At 43.9% G+C, this 18,980-nt stretch overlaps 1 protein-coding gene across 2 annotated transcripts in view; it reads right to left on the minus strand.

Annotated features, from left to right (window-relative positions):
• The window catches only part of LOC121287454 (probable phospholipid-transporting ATPase IIA), a 213,141-nt gene that overhangs the window by 37,679 nt on the left and 156,482 nt on the right, over positions 1-18,980 (minus strand). For both annotated transcript variants that reach the window (XM_041205352.1, XM_041205351.1), the window contains 2 exons: positions 17,679-17,768; positions 10,796-10,940 (listed from right to left, as the gene is read on the minus strand). In XM_041205352.1, the coding sequence (XP_041061286.1) occupies positions 10,796-10,940; positions 17,679-17,768 (235 nt within the window). The remainder of the gene's footprint in view (positions 1-10,795; positions 10,941-17,678; positions 17,769-18,980) is intronic.

Below are 18,980 nucleotides of genomic sequence, written 5' to 3' on the forward strand. Positions count from 1 at the left end.
TTCTGGACTTAATATTAAGTTCAACAACTTCAGATCATGAACTCTCTCCTCCATCCCCGCTCCTTTTCGATCCCCGCTTTTCCAATAATTTATAATTTAAAAAAATATATATTTTTCTTTTCCCGCCTATTTTTAAATTTATTTCAATCTATTGTTTTATCTACACCTTTTAGCCTATTTTGCTCCCTTCCCGCCACCCGACCCCCACTAGGGCCATCTGCCACTTGCTTGTCCTGCTTGCTACCCTTAATGTCCCCATTAGCACATTCCTTAGATAATATCACCACCATCAACAACCTTTTGTCCTTTTGTCTATGACATCTTTGGCAATCTCTTCTTTGCCTCCACCTATCACTGGCCCTCTATCCAGCTCTACCTGTCCCACCCCCCCTCTACCAGCTTATATTTCATCTCATTTCTCTATTTCCTTAGTTCTGATGAAGTGTCATACGGACTCGAAACGTCAACTGTGTTCCTTTCCGCAGATGCTGTCAGATTTGCTAAGTTTTTCCAGCTATTTTTGTTTTAGTTCCCTTGTTGTTTCCATGTAACCCTATATTTTATTTTAACATCGAGTGCTTATCCAATTTCCTTTTGAAAGCCACAACTGAATCCATCTCCACCACCCTCAGCTCTTTCCCAGGTCCAATTCACTTTTGTAATGAATTTCAGCACCTGCTCAATCCAAAATTTACATCACCTTCAAGAGCCGAAGGCTTGCTTTAAATAGAGCAGGCTAGCTAGAACTCCTGCTACCCTGTTTTCCACCCCCTAATCAGGCATGCAGTCACTCAGCAGCGTGCATAGCGCTGGCTGCATGCTGCAATCATAATGAGCAAGCAGCACAAAGTTTGCATGGACAAGCCTGAGTTCATCATGTGTTTGATCATCACATCCGTTTTCAGGCTTTATCTGATTTTCCCTCATTGTTTTGATATTTGGACTTTATTTCAAGCTATCTTTAGGAACATCACCTCCTAAAAAATTGTAAACACAAGGTCACCGACAACAGTTGACACTTCTGTATTGATGTATGGTAGCAAGGTGAAAAACGGAGCTTGTTATGACTAAACTTGAACTGATCTATGGAACAGCACTTTGGTACCAATCTGCATTTTGACTGATTATATTTCAAAATAAGATAAGGACTTCATGACCTAATGTAAATGATCATAAACTGTTAGAGTGAGTAAGTGTGATTTAATGCAAAGATGCATGGAATAAGAGGGGTGTGTGGCAGTATTGATCAAACAAGCCATATAGCATTGAAGAGGGATAGTGTAGTTCAGGAGTCAAAGACCATTGGCAGAATTTTGCCCTTGGTGGGTGAGCGGGCCCCACTGGCTCGGCGGCAGGCTGGCAGCTGACTCCAACCGCCGAAGCGAGGCCCGCCGCCATTTTGAGTGGGTGAGCCAATTAAGGCCTGCCCCGCAGCCTTCCCAACAGGAAGTGCTGTGAGCTTCCTATTCGGGGGGGGGGGAGATCCCCAACTGTCAAAGTGCCGCTCTTTCGCATACGCGCACGAAAGAACACACTGCTCCCTGAGGCAAAGTGCTGTCTCAGGGAGTTTACTGACAGGTAAGAAAAGTCTAAAAATAGAGAAATATTAAACTTATTAACATGTCCCCCTCATGTGACAATGTCACACGAGATGGGACATGTTAATAAGAAACACAAAGTTTACTAAATTTTTAAAAAAACGAACATGAAACTTCATCCCGCCAGTGGATGAAGTTTCATGAATAATCTGGAGCTCACTGGGGCTCCTGACCTGCCCGCCAGCCTTAAGCTTGGATGGGCAGGGTCTTTAACAAGGTTAATTCGCCTGTCAATGGCCTTAATTGGCCATTGACAGGTCGGCCGGTGGACAGCTGATTTCACGAAATCAGCTGTCCACCCGCCTTCCTGAAGATTTAAGTGGACCGGGATGACGTCGTCCCACGTCATTTTCCCCTCGGCGAGCGGGCCCTGCCCCCAAATTGCCGAGGGGAAAATCCTGCAGTATATCTATTTGGTTAAAATCAAGGAACGGTAGAAAAATTATTCTGCTACTGGAATTATTCTTCAAGCCACCAAAATGTAGGAAGGAGATAGAAGATTAGATTTGCAGACAAATAATAGAAAGATGCAAGAACTGAGTATTGATAAAGTGGAACTTCAATGATTCTAAGATAAACTGGATAGTAACAGGATGAAGGGCAAAGAGAGAGAGGAATTCCTGAAATGTGTACAAGAGAACTTTCTTGCAAAGTATGTTCCCAGTCCAATGAAGGGTGCTGTGCTAATTTAGTTCTAGAGAATGAAGTGGAGTATAGTTCAATAGGGGATCATTTCAGAATCAGAGAATGGATACAGCACAGAAGAAGGAGATCATTCGACCTGTTGTGTCTGTACTGGCCCTCTGAGGGAGCTATTCACCTAGTGTTATTCCCCTGCCTTCTCCTAATAGCACTGCACATTCTTCCTTTTCAGGCAATAGTCCAAGTCCCTCCCGAATGCCTCAATTGAACCTGCCTTCTTCACCACAGTCTCACGCAGTTTATTCCAGGTCCTAAACACTCGCTGCATGAAAAAGTTTTTCCTCATGTCACTATTGCTTGTTTTGTCAATTACCTTAAATTTGTGTTCTCTAGTTTTTGATCCTTCCACCAATGGAAACATTTTTTCCCTATCTACTCTATCCAGACCCTTCAAGATTTTGAATACTTCTATCGAATCTCCTTTGAACCTTCTCTTCTCCAAGGAGAGCAGTCCCAACTTCTCCAATCTATTAATATAACTGATGTTCCTCATCCTTGGAACAATTCTTGTGAATCTTTTCTGCACTCTCTCTAATGCCTTCACATCATTTCTAAAGTGTGGCACCCAAAACTGGATGCAATACTCCAGTTCAGCCCAAACCAACGTTTTATACAAGCTTAACATAGCTTCCTTATTTGTGTACTCTATATCCCTATTGATAAAGCGCAGGATGCTGCATGCTTTATTAACCATGCTCCCAACTTGTCCTGCCAACAATGACTTATGCACATAAATACAGAGGCCTTCTGCTCCTGCACCCTTTTAGAATTATGGCCTTTATTTTATATTGCCTCTCCACATTCTTCCTACCAAAATGAATCACTTCACAATTCTCTGCATTATATTTCATCTGCCATTTGTCCGCCCATTCCACCAACTTACCTATTTCCTTTTGAAGCTCTAGACAATCCTCCCCACAGTTCACAATACTTCCAAATTTTGTATCATCTGCAAATTTTGAAACTATGTATATCTCCTAACACTGACCCCAGGGAACTCCACTATAAACCTTCCTCCAGACTAAAAAACATCCATTGACCACTACTCTGCTTTCTGTCACTCAGCCAAGTTCATATCCATGTTGCTACTGTCCCTTTTATCCCATGAGCTCTAACTTCGTCACAAGTCTGTTGTGCAGCATTTTAACAAATGCCTTTTGCAAGTCCATGTACAAATAAACAGCATTACCCTCATCAACCTTCTTTGTTACCTCATCAATAAACTCAAAAAAGTTAAACACAATTTTCCCTTAACAAATCTGTGCTAGCTTTCTTTAATTAACCCACATTTGCCCAAGTGGCTATTAATTTTGTCCCAAACTATCATTTCTGGAAACTTCCACACCACCAAGGATAAACCAACTGGCCTGTAGTTGCTGGACTTATCTTTGCACCCTTTTTTGAACAAGAGTTGCATTTGGAATTCTCCAGTTCTCTGAGTCTAAGGAAGACTAGAAAATTATGGCCAGTGCCTCTGCAATTTCCATTCTTATTTCCCTCAGTGTCCTTGAATATATCTCATCCAAGGTCCTGGTGCTTCATCAATTCTAGTCAAACCTATTCAATACCTCCTCCTCATCAATTTTAAACACTTCAAATATCTGAACTACCTCCTCTTTGATCAAGACTTGGGTAGCATCTCATTCCTTGGTAGAGACAGATGCAAAAGTATTCATTTGAAACTTTATACACCCTGCCACCATTCGTAAATCCCATTTTCGGTTTCTAATTGGACCCACTCCTCCTTTTATCATCATTTTACTATTTATATTCTTATAGAAGACTTTTGGATTCTCTTTTGTTAGCTGCCAGTCTCTTCTCATATTCTTTGTTTCTTTTACTGATTTTAATTCTCCTCTGAATCTTCTATATTCAGCATGGTTTTCGGTTGTATTAGCCACCTGACATTTGTCAGTAAGCACGCTTTTTCTGCTTCTTAATCTCTATCTCTTCGTCATTCAGGGAACTCTGGATCTGTTGCCCTGCCTTTCCATTTCGTGAGAATAGACTTTGATTACACCCAAACTACATCTTCTTTAAAAGTAGCCCATCTTTCAGTACAGTTTTGCCTGACAATCTCTGATTCCAATTTATCTGGTCCAGATCCATTCTTCACCCACTGAAGTTGGCTTTCCCCCACTTAATTATTTTTACTTCGAATTGTTCCTTGTCCTTTTTCATAGCCAACCTAAACCTTATGATGTCATGACCTCTGTCCCCTACATATTGCATTGTTGACACTTGGCCCACCTCAATCCCAAGATCCAGGTCCAGCAGCGCCTCCTTTCTGGTTGGACTGGAGACATACTGCTGTAGAAAATTTTCCTGAACACACTCTAGGAACCCTTGCCTCTCTGCCCTTTACGCTACTGCTATCCTAATCCATATTTGGATAACTAAAGTCCCCCATTATAACTACATTATAATTTTCACACCTTCCTGTAAATCACTTGCAAATTTGTTCCCACTAATTGGTGGCCTATAGAATACACCGAGCAATGTAATTACACCATTTTATTCCTTAGCTCTAGCTGTTGTGTTATGGATTTGTTTGATGTTTCAATGATGAGATATGGAGACTTGTATGTTTAAACATGAACCATTTATTGTTAATCTTTAACTATGTAAAGATCCCAGTTAATGGCATGCATGGTGCTGCTACCAACTGTCACCAGCTGCTTCTAGAATGTTCTCTCTGAGTCTAATGTCATGTGATTCTATACTTCATACAGTGGTCGGTGCTATTCCCAGTCACACGTTCACCCTCGCTCTGCCGAGCACCTTTACATCACAATGGCATGCAGGCACATACAACATCATACAACATTGCCCTTCTCAAAAGAAAAAACTTTCCTCCCTTCCAGTGGAGTATAACTATTTACAATATAATCTCTACTTGCTATCCCTTCTCCCCCGCCTCAAGTCTCTGACTTTATAAATTCAGACACTCTAGAGGCTTGACAGTTCTTCCATATCTTGGTCTGTCACATTTGGATGAATGGTAGCAGTACTCCGTGTTTCTGGTACTTGGTTATTTCCATTTGCTTCATTTTTCGCATTCCTTCGAGTTGCGTTTCTCTTTAACAACCCGCCTGCTTTTATCGTACACTGTGGATTTGTCCCGCTCCTTCCGAAGGGAATGTGCACTCCGTTCAGTCCTAGAGTGGACTCGAATTTTCATTTTCTGTGGCATCTGCTGTGTCCTTGCTGGCCATGTATGTTTCACAAATGGAACCTTCATTTCCACTTGTTTCACAATTTCAGCCAAACATTTGTTTGCTGTTTTATTTTCAGACTGTTTTGCAAGCTTATGAACCTTTTCATTCAGCTCAATAGTTCTTAGTACATCTGAGACATTCAGTGCTTTTCTTCTCTGAGTTCCTTGTGCTTCAGTATTGGATTTACTTTTTATGATCTTATTTCTGCCTTCTCTTTCCTTGTCTGCAGCATAACTTTGTCCTTGCCTTACATTTCGGTTTCACTGTTGGTCCGCTCTGTCTCCGGTGAAGTCTTAACTTGTTTCAGTTCTGTAATTGAGTTATTCATGGTTGTGCAGTTTGGAAAGTTCTATAGCTTTTTCTTTCAATGCCTTGTTTTCATTCAACTGCCTCTTCAGCTCTTCAGTCTGTTTCTTGTAGCTTTCGACTTCCTCCTGGAATATGGAATATTGCTGACTCTTCTCTGTCAACCGGCTCTTCAGTTTGTTCAGAGTGACTTTAAGTTCATTTTTGCTTTTCTTGAGGAACAATCTTTGTCTGAAGTAATTCTTGTGGCGTGTGAAGATTCTTCAACAGGTTTTCCTTTTCTTTGCAAAGCTTGCTTGCTTCATTGTGAGCTTTCCTGTAATTCAAGAGTCTCCTTGAGTTTTTTTCTGCTGTGCTTCCATTCTACTGTTTAAGACAGTCTTCATTTCATGTTGCTGAATGGTTATGCATTTCTTTTGCATTTGATCTTGAAGGACAATTAACTGTCCTTTCAACCATTTATTTTCTTGTTGACCTTGTGCCAACTTACTCTGGGCTTCAGTGCATTGTTTTGTTGATGCTGATAGTTCTAATGCTGCTTTTTCTGAAGTAATATTCAACATCCTTTTTAGCTTCTTGTGTTTTTCCATGGCTACATATTGATTCTGCAAGGAGTCTTTCAGAGTTGCAACTTCTTTGCATACCTTTTCTACCTACTGTTTTGCCTGGCTGTACATCTGGTTGAGTTTTCCCAACTCCCACTTTGATTTGTAACTGTGGAATTGAGGGTCATTATTTTCTCCTGGTACTTTTGTGTCATGTCTGAAATTTGTTTGTTCAGGTCTTGAAGAGCTTGGTTCATTGAAGACTTCAGTTTATCATGCATTGTCAGAGGTATATATTCAGTTTGAATCTTACGCTTCAAATATTCCAGTTCAGCTCTAATGTAAACACTTCCCTGTAGAACACCTTCATTTACTTCTTGCATGTTTTGCTTCTTTTAAGTTACCTCAGATAGCTTTCCTTCATTCACAGCCATCTGCTCACTCTGCACACACACCTGCTGTTTCAGGTTCGGCACTATGTCAGCATTTTCAAATAAAGTTCTATTTTTAAGCTTTTCAGTTGCTTCTCAGCCATTTCTTTCTTCTGCACTAAACTCTTCAGCTGATGCATTTCATTGCACTGCTATGGTTGGCAACCATCTTGTAGTTTACTTGAATTTTGTCTCCCTCACTCTGGGGTCTTCTGTTGTTCTTGCTCTGGAGTCTTTTGTTACCCTCGGCACTTTATTGGGAGTTACCCTCTTTCTGGGATCTCTTGTTGCCCTTGGCGCTTTATTGGGGTGAACTAGACTTCTAGAGTTGGTGCTCTCTACGACTTGGGAGTTTAAAATATCTGTCAAAGCCTTCTTATACTTCACCAAATTTTGTTGAGTATTGATCTATATGTTGGATGTGGGGTACTTCACCAGCAAATGAACCAAAGACCAATAAAAAGTTGTCAACTTGTACTTCGCCTGATTCCTTATTTAATGCTGTAAGTCTCCTGTAAACTAAAAATTGTCTTCTCCAAGGCTCCTCCTCTTTGGTCTGGTTAACCTTTTCCTTAGTCAAAATGAATCTGGTTCTTCTAATTTGCTGTCCATAGCTGTCTTTTTTTCCCTGTAGTTACCGCTTTAAATGTCGTTGCCTCTTTAAGACTGTGTACAGTAACCATTTCTTTTTATTCAACTTTTTTTTTTACTCAAGCTGTCTCTGCAGCTGCCGGTTTTTTCCTATGTGTTTTTCCCCTACTTTATCAGGCCTTTTCAAAAAATGTTTAAACTTTCAAGACTGTTAACACTGCAGAAGCTCTTTTTCTTTAACAAGAAGCCTAGGGATCCATCTGAAAAGGTATTCCCTTTCCAAACTCTGCAGGTTTTTTTCCTTTTATTTTAATCTCAGTGCCATTTTTTAAAATCTTCAAAACAACAGTAATTCTATTTTTTTTTTACTGGAAAACTACTTTTCCCGACTGAAAAGACTTCCCTTGCAATCATTTCCTTTTTGTAAAAACTTTTAAAACTGCAGCAACTTGCTCCTCTGAGCGGCAAAACCAATTTCAGGGTGATTCTTCTTTCTTAAACTCTGCAGGTCTCTTTTTTTAAACTCTGCAGGGTCTTCTTTTGTTCTGCCAGTCTGTTTTTTAAATTTAACTTTTTTTTACTTTGTAGCTATCTTCCAGCTTCTCTATGGATGTGCTGAATTTTTTAATATAAGTACAGCTTTTTTTGCTCACCATCTCATGAGCTATTCAGTACTTTTCACATTGCATCTCTCAGGGTCTTGCAATTTTTGTAGTTTTGTGTACCATCTTGTGATCTAACTGTCTTACTCAGCGTTGCTCAGCGTCTTGCAAGTTTTTTCTGGTTGCTCACCCGTCTTGTGATCCAAGCAGTTTTTTTTGCTCTACATCACTCAAGGATCTTGCAATGGATTTCCACTCACTGTGGTGCATTCCTCAACTTCAAGGTCTGTAGTGAAGCTTCTTCAACAGTTTCAATTTTTCTTCTTAAGCCCATGTCTCTCTAGCTTGGCTTCAGTTGATTTTAGCTTTCAATATCTTGGGATACTGTTTTGGGTTAATCATTTAAAATGCCACCTTTCTTATCATCACTGGTCACCATGTTGTGTTCCACCGTTGGTCACCATGTTGTGTTATGGATTCATTAGATGTCTCAATGATGAGATCTTGAGGCTTGTATGTTTAAACATAAACCAATTACTGTTAATCTTTAACTATGTAAAGATCCCAGTTAATGGCATGCATGGTGCTACTACCAACTGTCACCAATTGCCACCGTCACCAGCTGTTTCTAGAATGTGTTCTCTGAGTCTAGTACCATGTGACTCTATACATCATACAATGGACAGTGCTATTCTCCAATCACACATTAACCCTTGCTCTCTCAAGCACCTTTACATCACAATGGCATGCAGGCACTTACATCATCATACACTAGCCAAACTGATTCTATCCTTGACCCCTCTGCGACATCCTCTTTCTCCAACACTTCAATGTTCTCCTTACTCAATACTGCCACCTCTTCCCCGTTCCTATCTTTCCTGAACATCTTGCATCGATGAATATTTAATACCCTGTACTGCCCTTCTTTGAGCCAGGTCTCTATTATAGCCACATCATCATACTTCCACGTGGCTATCCGCGCCTGCAACTCACCAATCTTATTTACTACATTCTCATATATACACATAATTTTAATTTAGACCTCATTACTTTTCCCCTTTACACTGAACCCACCTAATCCCTAACCATTTCCTACTCTAATGCTATCTGTCTCTCCAAGTAATCTGTGTACCTTGATATCCCTCTCTAATATTTTCTGGTTCCCACACCCTTGCTGAGTTAGTTTAAACCCTCCCCAATTGCACTAGCATATTGCCCCAGAAATAAATTGGTCCCTGATCTATTTAGGTACAACTCAATTGGCCTTAACAGGTCCCATTTTCCCCAGAGCTCATCCCAATGTCCCAGGAATCCAAACCCCTCCCTCCTGTACCACCATTCCAGTCATGCACTCATCTGCCATATCTACCTATATCTATGCTCATTTGGGCATGGTACCAGGAATAAATCCAGAGATTATTACTTTTGAGGTCCTGCTTGCTAATTTTGTACCTACCTCCCTAAATTCTGACTGCTGGACCACATCCCTCTTTTCATCTAAGTCACTGGTGCCGATGTGGACCACGACTGCTGGCTATTCACCCTTCCCCCTGCCCTCAGTGTGCTCTGCCGCATTTGGTAAAATTGACCCTGGCACCAGGGAGCCATTTTAAACAAAAATCATTAACAGGCCTAAACATGACGCCGTCCACATCATAATGCGGTTGATGTGAACAGGCAGGTGAAAGTGGGGAGCCCATTTTTCCACCGAGACGAAAAAGTGGGAATGAGGTGGGGGGGGTACATCCTTTGGGGATGCTTTGTGTGCATTGAGGATAACCTCCAAGATGATACCCTCAGCCCCCTACTTTGTGCCTCCCCAGTTGGCTTCCAAAGCCCAGGCCCAACCCCCCTCCCTAAGGTGCTCGAGCCCTCCCTGCCCAAAATTCCTGGACTTACCAGAGTCCAGGATCCATTTCTCTCTTCCTGTACCCTGTTTCCAGTCCTGTCAGCATCTACTACTGAGTTCTGGCACTGCTGCTAGAGCTACCAGCCAATCCGATTGGCTGGAAGATCTCGAGGACGGCACTTCCTATCCATGTTATTGCTGTGGGGCAGTCTTTTTTTAAACTATGTTGGCTTGCAACTGACTTTTCTAACCTGGGGTTGGGGGATGGGTGGTGGTTGGGCGGGGGGGGGTGAGCAATAAAATCCAGTCCTAGGTTCCTGAGTTCTAGATACCCACCATACTCTGGGTGAAAACATTCTCAACTGCCTTCAAATCCTTCTGCCAATTACTTTAAAACTATGCCCCTAGTAACGGACCTCGCTGCAAAAGGAAATCAGTGCTTTTTAACATCTAATTTTATACATCTTCCCTCGACCTCCTTTGTTTCTCAGAAAATAACTCCAACCTTTCCAATCCTTCATCATGACTAAAATTCCCCATTTCTAGCAACATCCCCATAAAACTCTTTGTACCCTCTCTATTGCGATCACATCCTTCCTGTAATTCAGTGACCAGAATTGTACACAGTGCTCTAGTTGTGGCCTAGCTCATGTTTTATTCAGTCCAAAACTAACCCATGACATAAAGAGGTATAATTAGCCAACTGCTGAGTTACAAAATGAGCTTAATCCTAGAAGATTAGGCCTTCTAACTAGTCACAAACTACAGTATGGTGCACAATAAAACACAGAACGTGGTAGGAAGGAGGGGAGAGTGTTACAAAGAAAGAAAACAAGAGATAGAAAATGAACACAGTACAATAGTATTTTTTTCAAGTGGTTTGACATTCATTGTCTAAACATCTAGACTACAGTGGAAAACATCAATAATACAAGTAGTTTGTGGTTTCTCACCTACTGCACATGTTAATTTGCGAGTCCTCTGCTGCAACAAGCGTATGATTTGAGCTTTCTGTGTCGGAGCACATCGACAGCAGACTACAGCAGGGCACTGACAGGCCAGCTCCATGAACTCATACTCGTAGAACTTCAGACATACCTACAGGAGAATGAAAACAAGGGGAGGTGCTCCCAATAGCAACATATTCAATGTGATTTAGATCATATACTGAGATTCAAGGTGATCACCAGTATGTATTACAAAGCATTTCACTTAAGCAAATATAACTGAACTTCCTGTTAGAAACAGAAATACAATCACAATCATGCCATTTATAACAGTTCTGAACACATTTTATGCCAAAGACCTTCAGGGCTTGCACAGCCAACCATATTTCATACCACAGTTCCCACCTTATCTCACGCTAAAGTTCCCCATGTCGTAACCATTTAAAAAAGAAATTCTTTCATGGGATGTGGCTGTCGCTGGCAAGGACAGCATTTGTTGCACATTGTGAATTGCCTTGAACTGGGTAACTTGCTAGGCCATTTCAGACGGCAGTTAAGAGTCACCCACATTGCTGTGGGTTTGGAGCCACATGTAGGCCAGACCAGGTAAGGATGGCAGATTTCCTTCCCTAAAAGGCATTAGTGAACCAGATGGGTTATTACAACAATCAATGATCATTTCATGGTTATCATTCCTGAGATGAGCTTTCAATTCCAGATGTTATATTTTATTAATTGAATTTCAATTCTAGCAGCTGTCATGATGGGGTTTGAACCTGTGTCCCCAGAGCATTAGCTTACGCTCCTGGATTACTCGCTCAGTGACACTACCACTACACTGCTCCCTCCCCCATTTTTTCACACATTTTGATGAAGAAGCAATGGCAGATTAACAATTGAGATAGGTTTCCCTCATATGCTTTGATTGACATCCCACAAACTGGGGATGGGGGGCGGATATAGCTCGGTTTAACAGGATATGCCACATCCTGGGCATGCACATAAAAATTATGTCATGATGTTACTGTTGTGCATTGTGACACATTGGGTGGAATTTTCCAAGCTGGCTGACATTGGGCTCGGCGTTGTGAGCGGATAATATGGCGAGAAGGCCAGAAATTGGTTTCACAACGTCGTGAGACCAGTTTGCCATCGTCCGCTCAGCCCGTCAATGGCAGGCCGCATTTCCCCCCTTCGGACATCGGGAACATCACTAATACATTTGCATGTCGTTATAAGGCCAGCCCGCCAGACTCATCCCCCCACCCCAACCCGCTGGATCGTCCACCCACATTGGTGGGTGTTTCACAACAGCATATATAAGGTGTGTATTTGGCGGGCTGCACTTTGAGGGGAACTCAGAGGTGAGTACACAGTAACATTGTGCAATGCTCACCGAGGGCGCCTGTTGGACTTCAAGGCTGAGGCGCGTTGGAGAGGGGAGGTGGGGGTGGGGGTGGTGGTGTTGGTTGGGGCAAGCGCTGCCCTCTGGTTGAAGGTAGTGCACAAGCACATGTAGGGTGTGGGGCAGGGAAGCAGACATGCATTAGGGAAACCTTGTATAAAGTGACCATTCATCTGCAGCTGAAGACAGTTCAGACGCAGCCACATTGGCATGTGTGGAGTCAGGTCTCTAGCTTATCTGTCCACTCAAACATGAAAATGCCACCAGGTGCTCCAGAACTTTTCACCCCTTGGGCAAAGACTGCAAACTAATGAGTGTTTTAGTGGACTACAGAACAGTTGGACGACTGAGCACATTGTACAATCTCCTTGCTAAAACTGGCCAGGGAGCAGTCACTGGTGGAGGCGCTCACAGCCCCTTGCAATGTTATCATCCCGGTTTGGACCAGTCTCCCCCATGGTTCAAGCTAACAGTGCAGCCTTGCAGTGCGGGTTAGGAGAATGCTTGTGTCTGAGCTGAGAGCACAGCGTGCAGTCCAATGGGCAAGGCTGCTGCCAATCGGTCAGGTGGAGTGGGGTAGAGGGTTTCGTGCAGCCATGCAGTGCACTAAACTCTGGCCATCCAAGTGGTAGCCAGGTCTCTCCGGGATACATTAAGGAGCTTTCAGGCTTAACCAAGAGAGGTTCTTAGTATAGTCAAGTTAACCCAAGTGTCTCCCTCTTTCATCCTGCAGGAGTACAACATCAGGATCATGGAGCCTGATGAACTAGTTGTTATACCTTGTGGTGTACAGAGAGCAGAGATGACAGAGCAGAGAGTGACGGAGGTACCTGGCTGGGCAGAGGGAGCAGCAGCACCCTCAGGAAGAAGGGGCAGCTGGGGCTCTTGCACACGCCGCTTCTGCGCCTAGCTAGATCTAGGGTCTATAGACGCCGTCTTTCATTCCCGCAAATGACCAAGAACCAGTATTGCCGAAGACTGCTAAGGAACTGGCTGGTCACATCTGCCAGCTGCTGCAGGATTTGGTGCAATGAGGACATGGAGTGCATCCACTGCCAGTGGCTGTGAAAGTGACCGTGGCGCTCAATTTTTATGCCAGGGCTCCACAGGTGACTTCTGTGGGATCTCACAAGCCTCCACCCACAAATGCATCCATGAGGTTATGGATGCCATGTTCAGGATGGTACACAACTTTGTACATTTTGCCCGGGACCAAGACAGTGAGGATGCAAGAGCGATTGGATTTACCCAGATCTTGGATTTCGCACTGGTGAAGGGTGCGATCAACTGCACTCATGTGGCACTCAGATCTCCATCGCAACAAGGGGTCAACCACTAGGACTTCCATTCGCTGAACATGCAGCTGGTGTGCGACCACCACAAACGCATCCTGCAGGTCTGCGCACGGTTTCCAGGGGGTGTCCACGACTCCTACATTCTCAGTCAGTCACAGATCCCTGACATCTTCCAGGATCCAAGGAGGCTGCAGGGTTGGCTCCTGGGGGACAAGGGCTACCCGCAGAGGAGGTGGCTGATGACATCTGTGCGGCGGCCTCAGACTGCAGCAGAGCGACCCTATAATGAGGCTCAGGCTGCAGCTTGCAATTAGTGGAGCAGACCACTGGAATGCTGAAGATGAGGTTCCAGTGCCTGGACTGGTCCGGTGGAGCCCTGCAATATAGTCCACACATCGTTGTCACTTGCTGTGCCCTTTACAACCTGGTGCTGCAATGGGGAGAGGAGCTGGCTGAATGGGAGATGCAGGGAATGGAGATCTCTTCTGAAGAGGAGGACATGGATGGTGATGAGTGTGAAGAGGTCCTCAATGCCAACAATGATGGTGATGAGGCCATCACACTGGCCAGACGAGGCGGGCGTGCTCAGGAGTCCCTCACAGCTGCTAGATTTGTGAAGGATGATGACGACATGCAGTGAGGAGACACCATAGATCCTCACATTGCATCAATGAACGTTTAACTCCTAGCTGGCTTATCACAGCACACATTCCCTCTTTGATAATGCCCCTATCATGGAGATGCAGTGGAAGACCTAACAGTCGCTCGATTGCAGGATGATGATGACTACATGCAGGAGGACACTCCATAGATCTTCATATAGCCTCTGAGAATGTCTGACTCCTGTCTGTCCGAAGGCAGCTCGTTTGTGCTCTGCGATCAGGGTCATATAATGGAGATGCAGCAATGAAACTGTAAATACACCTGATCCTTTGTCCAACTTCAGCACCTGACCCCTTCAGCAGCATAGCAGCACTGGTCACAGATGCTGAAAAGGTAGTGGCCAGCCCCACCTTAAAGGTGCTGAGAGCATACAGAGAGAATGATGGAACTCTGTGATGCCCGCCCGCAACATTCTGGCAGCAATGACCAGCACCATCGAGGTGCAGGCATCAGTAATGTGTCCAGAGAGTGTAAGGCTGGATCATCACTTTGGTCTGAAGGCTGCACAAAGCACAGGGAAGAGGCCTTGGACTGAGACACCTGCCTTTATTTTGTGCAAAAAAGTTTTAGATCTGAGTGACACAAATACTGCTCATCAGGACAAGGGGCCATTGGCAAGGAGAGATTCTTGGGTATTTATTTACAATAGTGAACGTTATGTACAAGTGATTAACAGCCATGCCCAGGCTGTGCAACTACACCCCGGACATGAGCTTGGCCTAAATAGCCAAGTGGTTATGGTACTGGGTTTGTAACCCCAAGATCAAGAGTTCAAATCTCACAATGGCAAACTATGAAACAATGTAACTTCATCTGAAACAGATGGAAACGGGCTTGTACTCGAAAGAGTTACACCCCAGACATGAGCTTGGCCTAAATAGCCAAGTGGTTATGGTACTGGGTTTGTAACCCCAAGATCAAGAGTTCAAATCTCACAATGGCAAACTATGAAACAATGTAACTTCATCTGAAACAGATGAAAACGGGTTTGTACTCAAAAGAGTTACACCCCGGACATCCACAGTGGAGGTGGAGGCAGCCTGATGACTGCTACGTCCTGTCTGTGATGACTTTGGCAGGCATCCTCTGGAAGGCCGAGACCTGGTGGGCCCTGGCCCTCTTTAGGGGTTTAACTGTAGCAGTGGCACCCTCCTCGGCCTGTGGAGCTGGATCTGCGGAGATCACAGGAAGAGGGGATTTGATGAGCCGGACACTCCCAGGGTCACCTGGATCGACGACCGCAGGGGACCACCTGCTGATCCTCCTCCCTATGGGTGTCCAATTGCCCCTGGCTAACTCCTTGAGGAGAAGGGGTAGTTGGAGTGAAATCGGGCTATCTGGCATCCCTCTAGTGTACGCACTATTGAAGGCCAGCTATGGCGTTGGCGATGGAGTTCAGCCCGCATAACAGTGCAGTAGTCACATCCTGTAACAAGGTCTCCATGGCAGCTGCCATCCTGCCAGTGTTGACCTCGGTGCGTTGGCATGCCAGAGGTATCACCTCAGCCTGAAGACAGGCAGACTCCTCCATCATGCCTTGCAATTTGAAGAGTGCAGCGGACATCGCTTCCTGATGTTTCCAAGTTTGCTTTTGCAGCTCCAGCAACTGTGACATGACTGAATCCAGAGGCTTGTTATCTGACTCGGCAACGTTCTGGCCTCCAGCAGTTCTCTGAGTGCTAGACACCTGGGAAATTCCTGCCGCTGCCTGCTGTGGATCAGAAAGTATGATGTGCCTCACCAGATTGTGATCCCGAGGCTACTCTAAAGCTAGGTCCCACCAAGGTATGTGTTTCTGCGCTGGTGGAGGGTGTGGGTGAGCACTGTGACAGGACTTCAAGGAGGGTGCCTCCAGATTCCTCTTCAGAGGTGTCTTCGGGGCTTTGTTGGAGGCCCTGGGTCGTGAAATCTGTCAGCTGTTTGGCACATGTGCCTGCAAAAGCAAGGAGGGATAATTAGTGCATGGCAGTGGATGGTGAAACAGGACACATCACTCACAGCATTATTGTCTACTGGATGTTGAACTGCTGGATCATCACTTGGTACAGCACCGTCGACCTCACCGTCAGCACAGGAATGATCCAGATGCTCGTCGGCCAGCTGGATGACTGTTTTCAAAGTCCATGAGGACCTTGATTTCAGGCATTCCTCCACCAGTCTGCACCCTTTCCCTCTTGTTATCTGCCAGCTCGTTCTGCATGAATAGGGATGAAGAGAATTTAAGCAGGATGCCTGCCGGGCCAGGTGATATGTATGCCTGGCAAGAGTGGGTGGTGAGTGGTCCCATGGATGGGATGAGGACAATGAAGATGTGTGTGAGAGAGTAAATGGTGATGTCTCTTGAACTGGCAGTGAGTGAGGGCCCTGTGAATGTGTGAAGGGTTTGCAAATGTGAGAGTTGGGAGTGATGAGAAGAGTGACTTACTGTGGCGGAACAGAGGAGATCATTCATCCTATTACAACACTGGGTGGCTGTCCTCTTTTGCAGGGCGTTGGCGCTGACCACAGCTGACCAGTGCCTCCCAAGCTGGATTAGTGATGTTGCTACCCATCCTGCGGCCAGAACAGGGGTAGAGGACATCACGGCAGGCCTCCAAGGTGCCCAAAAGGCACTCGAGGAACGTATCATTAAACTGGGGGCCTGTAGTCTTCGTGCCTCTTGGGGCCATGCTTCCTATGCAACAGTCCTGGGCTGGAAGCACTGAGAGGTATGCACGTGGCTGGACTTTAAATATGGCGCCCAGCGTGATAAAGCGGCAAGGTGATCGTGTGGTGGGCGAATGAGAGCCCAACCGCCATGGAAACGGCGTGTTTCCCAGGAATGCATAATTAATATGGCGGATTTGGGACAATATAGCACGAGAAGCTGCCATTGCGGCCGGCAGGTAAATTGTCGATTTACCCACCTGCTACCACACTTAATGCAAATCTAGGACTATTCTGCCCATTGTCTCTTACTCTCTTATTCCCATCTGTCACCAGGCTATCCGCATTTGCCTGGGAAGAAACCTAATAACACTGAAATGGATTGAAAATTTGAAAAGCAGTCTTCTTACTGGGCTCTTAATTGAAATTCCATAAACTGCTCAGCTCCTTATCAATTTTGGATTTATATGGGTGGTTAGATGTCTCTGTGCTAGGCATTTACGCACATCTAAATTAGGCCATCGGGACTTCATTGCTGGAATCGAGCATGACCAATTATAAAAGCAACCTCAACTTGTGGCCATTGGAGGGAATAGGACTAAGCTTTACCATGGTGCCTTCCGATGTCCAGACTCAAACATGAGAAACAATGCCTTATTTAAGGTACAGAAGGAATATCGACACCTGTAAATCAATATTGCCAGCTAGAGTTATTGCCTTCCAGAGAGAAGGCTCTAAAAAGGAGGAAATTGGGCAAAAAGAATTGACCGACCAGAAATGATCCCATAATTAAGAGGTCAATGGTGCCATAATCCTGAATGGTTAAAGAAAATAATGAACAGAAATCTACCAATTGCAAAGTACGAAGATAAATACTCACCTCTAGTGAGTCACCAGATATGATCAATGCACAATCGTGTTTCCGTCTGAAAGCGTTAAGCTCTAAATGAGCTTCACCTCGATTGGTTATCTAAAAATGAACACATCAGTAACAGTACAGATTAATGTCCGAAATGCTCATATCCATGAAAAAGGAAATTTGAGCATGGCAATGAAAGGCAACCAGCATCCACAGAACTGTACCCTGGCAGGAAATAATACCTTCAGGAAAGAGAGAATTAGCAACAACAGAAACCATATACAGAAAACACATCAGAGTCTTTTTTATCATTATTTTGGTTACATTTATTATGTAATACATACCTGTCAATTGTCGACAAATACAAAGAATGACCAAAAGTCAAGCCAACTACTTAGCATATAACTTAAAAACATATTCCACATTAGCTGCAGCATCTTTTTTCCTTGAAGATTGAGCTACTGTTTTCTTATTCACATGAAGTTACATTTCAGTTCAAGTAACAGATAGACTACAAAGTATTATTGCGAGAAAAGAGAGAAGAGAAAATAGAAAAAAAATATCTTTCAAGTTCCTTTGGCCAGTTTCTTCACTGAAATATTTGCAGCAATTGAAAACAAAGAGTTGTCAGAGGTTAATATTTAAAAAAAAACTAGAATTTAATAAAAAAGGATTGTGACTCACGTTGAGATTTTCTTTTGTCTTGCTCCCCCATGGGATGGTTACATTTTTTTAAAAAAGTACCCAATCTATTTGAACAGCGAGTTCCCTGGTCAGTGGCTCAATAGGTCACAACATTGCCTATTTCATAACTGAGCCTAGACATCTCAGCTAATTGGAAGTAACTTGAAATGTAGCTTACTTTCAGTACTAACTGTAATCTGCTGAGATTATACTCTGGCGTGGGGTTTGAACCCACAGCCTTAGGGCTCAGATGTTTGAGTACTACTGAATCAAACCAACTTAAAATTTCAGGCATAACAGCAGTGAATGACAATGATTGGCTTCACTGCCCTTCAACTGACAGAGGAGGATAAAGGTAAGCGTATAAGGAAAATCAGCTGTTGATTGCTATTCACTGAGCCCTGCTAAGTAGGGCAAACAACAATGTTTTCTTGGCCGAACTGTCAAGACACTGTTTCAGTTCATGGATAAAGTATGACCCGTTGGACAAGGGGTCACTGGTACCGATCATTACCAATGGAGCTATACATAGCAAAAGTTAGCACCCTCAGAAATTGAGGAGATTAAAATCCTGCTTTTCCCCTCCAAGACTTGCATTCATTGAAAGAGAGGCTGCTATTGACAAAACCCTTTCAAAAA

This window comes from Carcharodon carcharias, chromosome 14 (assembly GCF_017639515.1).
Source record: "Carcharodon carcharias isolate sCarCar2 chromosome 14, sCarCar2.pri, whole genome shotgun sequence".
NCBI lineage: Eukaryota > Metazoa > Chordata > Chondrichthyes > Lamniformes > Lamnidae > Carcharodon > Carcharodon carcharias.